Genomic DNA, 5,732 nt, shown 5'->3' with positions numbered 1-5,732 from the left:
CCCCTCCACGGTAGGCCGCCGTCCTCTGGAGGAGAAAGCATCCCTTCGGCGGTTACCAAAGGAGCGACAGACAAGGTTACAGGGTGGGCGCCGAGTCAGCGTCTGGGGTTTTAGTCAGGCAGTGCGTTGGGCAGCTGTCCTGCCAGGGGGCGGAAAGAAAAGTCCTTCGCCTGGCATCCGCGGCTGTAGACGCGCTCTCCGCTTTCGTCCTTTTGCGCTCAAGATGGTGGCCTCCCGAGCGATTGGCAGCCTCCGCCGCTTCAGTGCCTTCAGGATCCCTCGCTCCCGAGGTGAGACCTGGTTGAAGACGCCCCGGAGCCTCGGGCAGAACCCCTGCGGGAACTGGGGCTCCCGGAGAGGCGTTCGCCCTTGCTGTCTGTCCACTCCACTCGGGGACCCGGGGGGGCACTGCCTGGGGACCCCGCTCCCTGTGTCCTTGTGAAAGCTTCCTCACGACTCCGAGTCCTGCAGCGATTTCGGGCCCCCTGACTCCTTACCTTTCTGAGTCCCTTCCACTCCCGTGACACTTTCGGCTGATCTTCAGCGTCTCGCTTAGGCGCTCATGCCCCTCATTTCTTTACTGATGGCCTTGACCCTGACCCTGCGAGATCGGGAGGACCCAGGACCCCGACTGTCACATCTTCAAGGCTCCGCACCACCTTGTTGACGTCAGCTATCTTACTAGCTTCTCCGATGGTAATTAACAGCCTTGGGAATCACTATCACTCCCTGCTCCTTTCCCCAAAGCCGTTTTTGTACTTAAGTGCAAAAGAACTCAACTGTTCCATTTCCAGTAATCCTAGTGTGAACGTATAGTATGTTGAAACGCGAGCTTTTGCAACTTCATTGTGGAAATACGCAAACGTGCATATGCTAAGGAGTAAAATGTCAGATCGTGTTAAGAATAATAATCTCTTGTGTCAACTCCAGTCTTCGTGTATTCGCAGTAGTCTTCAAACTGATGCTAAAGGTTAAAGAGGGTGGTTGTAGAAAGTGTAACATTTTCCCTCCATCCCAAATCTGTAAGGTCAAATGTGACTTTTTTATTGTATGTTGTACCAGTTACCTATTTAGAAACCTTCACTTCAGTTTGTAATATAAATTCCCTCCCTTTCCTTCTCTTGGACCAGTGAAGTAATTTTTTGTTTTTAAGACAGGTAGCTGGAGTCTCCCTTTACTGTAAGAGATCACAGTAATTCAATGATGGGATCTTTTTATGCTTTATTTCGACGACTGTTTTTAATAGATGCTTCTGTGTAGTAATCATAGTATAACCACATTACAGAAAATTGAAATACTGTAAAAATTAGAGAAATGATTCGGAAAAATAATCATCCAATGTCTTATGATCTATGTACCTTCTCAGCATAGATTGTTTCCTTACAGTTTATATATTTCCTTATTTTGCATATTTGTCATGTAACACTTTGGAAAAATCATGAATTTTGTTTTCTTTTGTTGAGTCAGGGTCTCGCCATGTTGTCCAGGCTGGCCTTGAACTCTTGGCCATCCTCCTGCCTTGGCCTCCTGAGTGCTGGGGTTACAGGTGTGTGCTACCACACCTGGTAAATCATGAATATGTTTTGAATTTGCTCCTGTGTCGCTTGTGAGGGGTTTTCTTTTGTGGTGATACTGAGGATTGAACCCAGGGCCTTTAAACTAAGCTATATACCCAGCCCTTTTTTTATTTTTTACCTTGAGACAGCATCTCACTAAGTCACTAAATTGCCCCAGACTGGACTCAAATTTACAATCCTCCTGCCTCAGCCTCCCTCCTGTGCTGGAATTACAGGCGTGCACCACCACGCCCAGCTGTCAGGTATTCCTGGTAGATGGGCCCCAACATGGCAGTCAAGTCATGTGGTTTCTGGTTACTAATTAGCTGTGTGACTCTGGACAAATACCTTAATCTAAGAGGGTTTTATTTTTCACATCTCTAAAATGAATGGTTGAAACTATAGATTTTCTTTGCCATGAAGAGTAGCACGACAGCAGTTAAAAGCATTCAGTGTGGAGTCTGGTTGCTTTACCCTCTGATGACCTTGGACAGTTAATTTGTATAACTTTTCTCATTTGTAAAGGGGAGAATATTACCACTTTGTGAGGCCTGAAGGAGATATGTTAGGTATAGTTTCTTACAGAGGTATTAAGTGCTCGGTAAATATTAGATATTAGCTCTTTTTAGCCCTGAATCTATATATCTGAGAATTTTTAAAAGTCTTTTATCCAGTTTACTTGGGTAACAAAAAGCTATCAGTTTAATTTTAATATATTTTCTGTAGAGAAATTTATGCACACATAAAAATTTATTTTCCATTGTGCTTTTATACACATTATATATTATATAAATATATATTATATCTATAATATTATATGTACTTTTTTTTAAACAAGGTCTCACTATGTAGTTCAGGCTTGCCTTGCACTCACTATGTAGCCGAGGTTGGCCTCAAACTCAAAGTGATTCTCCAACCTCAGCCTCCCAAATGCTGGGATTACAGGTGAGTGCCCTCTCGCCCAGCCACCTCATTTAATAGTAACTCAGGAATTTTGGGAAAAGCTCTAGAAAGTGAGTTTAAAATTACCCATACACCTGGGTTACCATTTAAACTGTACAAATCAGGTTGATCTTTTACCCTGAAAGTCTGTGTCAAGGTGTTGGCAAACACTGAGAAAATGACATTTACTGGGAAATTATTCTATTCTCTTGAAGGGAACTGATTTGTAGTTCTTGAAGCTTTAGATTTAGAGTATTCCTGCTCTATAAATGTTACAATTCTGAATATGACTCTCAAGTGAAAATCACATTTTGACTGTAGTATTAATCCCCACTCCTCCTAAATCTAACTTCCTAATCATAGATGTGGTAAAGTAATTTCACAGGAAGTGAATTTGAGGCAAATACATTCTTAGTTGATGTAATATTTTTTAATTTAATTCTCATTTCCTGAATCCCATTCCTTCTCCAAGCATTGAATTTTGAGGAGAAAAAAAAAAAAAACAAAAAAAACTACTGATTGATTGCTACAGCCAGAGTAACATTCTCAAATTTGAAATTAGTGTCAGCATAGTCCAGCTCTCTCCACTGCCTATAGTCTTATGTGGTCTTGAGTTACATGCAAAGATGATTAAAAAATAGGACAAAGGTTTCTCTTGCTGGCACAGTAAATTAGGCTAAAGGTCACACAACTGCTCTCCAGTGAGCTTTGCTGTCAGCCATTGGGTAAAGCTGGATTCCAAAAGCAAAGTTACCTTGTACTTCAACTTGATTTAGTTGACTGAGATGTGGAGTTTTCCTCTCAATATTTGTGCTTACTGATTTTCCCTTTGCTTTTTGTCTCTGTTGATTCAGAAGAGCTTTTGTGCATGAGTGTGGGTGTGTTTATAGCAGCAGAGGAGGTTAGTAGGCAAGACTTAAAATGGCTTTATTAAAGTACATACTAGTGATGGTGAACCTTGGAGAGCTTTCAGTGCTAAACAGCCCATTGCGGCACACGTGCCAAAAGTTCGCCACCATGGCAGAGGCTAATGAGCACCAAACCATTGTGTCAAATATTGATCTTTAAAACTGCAACTCCTGCTCTCCTTTTTCCTTTGACTGAAGCACTATCTTTATTTTCATATTTATGTTTCTTGGGTTTTGTCTGTCTGTCTACCTCCTGCCTCCTAACCTGCGTTCTCCATCTGTCCCTTCTCTAATACCCACCCCCGTGTTCCAGTAGAACTACCTATCATCTGCTTCTCTTCCCACTGGAATTCCTGCGTTACAGGCAGACTCCTTTCTGATGCCAGGTCTGTTTCACCTCTTCATTTATCTCCACTAAATAGAAACTGATTCTTCCCAGGGGTCATAGCCCCTGCTGCCCAAAAAAGACAAGGATTTTTTACTTTGGAGGGGTTCGCTCCAAGTACCTGTGAAGGTGTGTGATACCTGTTGAGTCACAGCAACTTTTAAGTTGGCAAAACAGTAAATAATAAAGATCAACAGACAGACGTGTGCTTGGGTTGCAGCAGGCCAGGTGGATCCCTACACCTCAGACAAGGAAAAGTGCTGCGCCTGTGCTCATCCAGAGGAAGCTGAGCCACGGCCAACCAGAGTGTTCCAGACCTTCTCAAAAACTGTGGTCATGCCCAGTTTTACCTGAGAGTCGTGCTGGGCATCGGCGGCCGGCATAGCATGCGTGGCTGACTCTCTTCATGACTGTTTGCTCTATCGAGCTTGGGGTGCTCACCACTCAGTGGCCTTACAGCCCAGGTGGCTGTATGGAGTCACGTTGGAGCACCACGTCACCATGCCAGAGACACGAAGCTGGTGAAGTGATTGGGAGAGAGGGAAGAATAACTGGTTTTTGTTACCCAAAATGTAGGACTACTTGTGGAGTGCGGTAAGACATCTTCAGTTAGAAATACTTAATATGGCAAAGTGTGACGTGGAATGTTTCGTGTATGGTAGCCATTGTTGCCTCTTGATTTTCTTTTGATAACACCAGAATGTCCATTTTTCCAGAAAAATATAAAAGGATGTGGTTGGAAAACACAGTTGGGATATATTTCTGATGCATTTGGAACTGACATTACAAATTGCTTTATAGATTACTTGTCGCTTAGTTATTACTTTCCCTTTGCTGCTGTGACAAATGACCACAAAATTAGTGTCTGAAGTAATAAAAATTTGTTATAGTATGTTTGCAAGGCCGTGAGTCCAAAATAGATCTCAGTAGGCTAAAATCAAAGGTGTTGACAGGACTCTCTTTATTCTGGATGCTCAGAGGGAAAATCTATTACTTTGTTTTCCCTAACTTCAGGAAGCTGCCTGCATTCTTTACTTGTCACTTCCTCCCTTCCTCCCTTCCTTCCTTCCTTCTTGTTTAGCAACCTGGGGCCAAGTCATTCTCATACATGCCATCTCTCCAATTCTCCTTCCCCTCTGTCCTAATCCACTTACTCTATGATACTCACCCTTTATTAAGGTCAGTTGATTAGTGACCTTAATTCCATTTGCAGCTTTAATCCCTCTTTGTTTAGTATCTGAATAATCACTTGACCTGATAATTGAAGTGAAAAGATACAGTAGCAGGCATAGTAATGGCCTGGGATACGTTGTTCTCATTTGAGAGTTGTTGTTAATTCCAGCTTTGATACATCTGACAGTTGCTCCAGAAATTTTGGTTTGCAGAATAATTAATTTTGAACTTCCCTTTTCTTTCAGGTTATATTTGCCGCAACTTTACAAGGTCTTCTGCTTTGCTTAGTAAGTTTAACTTCTTGTTGACACACTTATATTACCTTTTATATTTATTTTGTAATAAACATGTTTACAGATAAATTGCCCTTCTCTTTTTAGCCAGGACCCATGTTAATTATGGAGTCAAAGGGGATGTGGCAGTTGTTCGACTTAATTCACCCAATTCAAAGGTACCTAATTTAACTTTCTGTGTTGTATTTCTGCTAACTACATGTATTAATCCTGTTCTGAATGGGAAAGAAATGCATCAACTTGGCAATAATGTTATCAAATGAGTTTTTAATTGTATTAGTTAAAATCGCCCAACGAGGGCAGTTTTCTGAACCAGAGGTTATTGTGCAATCCTTTTACAATCAGTGTCTGATCAATAATAAGGGTTAATAAGACTAGCTTTTGCTAGGGATTTAGCTCAGCGGTGCCACCACCTGCCTCACAGGCACAAGGTCCTGAGTTCAATCCCCAGTACCAAAAAAAAAAAAAAAAAAAA

At 42.0% G+C, this 5,732-nt stretch overlaps 1 protein-coding gene across 1 annotated transcript in view; it reads left to right on the top strand.

Annotated features, from left to right (window-relative positions):
- Nucleotides 1-57: 57 nt before the first annotated feature.
- Hadha (hydroxyacyl-CoA dehydrogenase trifunctional multienzyme complex subunit alpha) overlaps nt 58-5,732 on the top strand; it is a 41,978-nt gene continuing 36,303 nt past the window's right edge. Inside the window, exons 1-3 of the mRNA XM_010604837.3 lie at nt 58-290; nt 5,210-5,251; nt 5,345-5,415. Coding sequence (XP_010603139.1) covers nt 224-290; nt 5,210-5,251; nt 5,345-5,415 — 180 coding nt within the window. The 5' untranslated portion in view covers nt 58-223. The remainder of the gene's footprint in view (nt 291-5,209; nt 5,252-5,344; nt 5,416-5,732) is intronic.

The sequence above is a fragment of the Fukomys damarensis genome, unplaced genomic scaffold, assembly GCF_012274545.1.
Source record: "Fukomys damarensis isolate Sample0158 unplaced genomic scaffold, DMR_v1.0_HiC HiC_scaffold_2, whole genome shotgun sequence".
In the NCBI taxonomy this organism is placed as follows: Eukaryota; Metazoa; Chordata; class Mammalia; order Rodentia; family Bathyergidae; genus Fukomys; species Fukomys damarensis.
The sequence above is the reverse complement of the archived record's forward strand: the minus strand, read 5'-3'. Positions and strand labels throughout refer to the sequence as shown.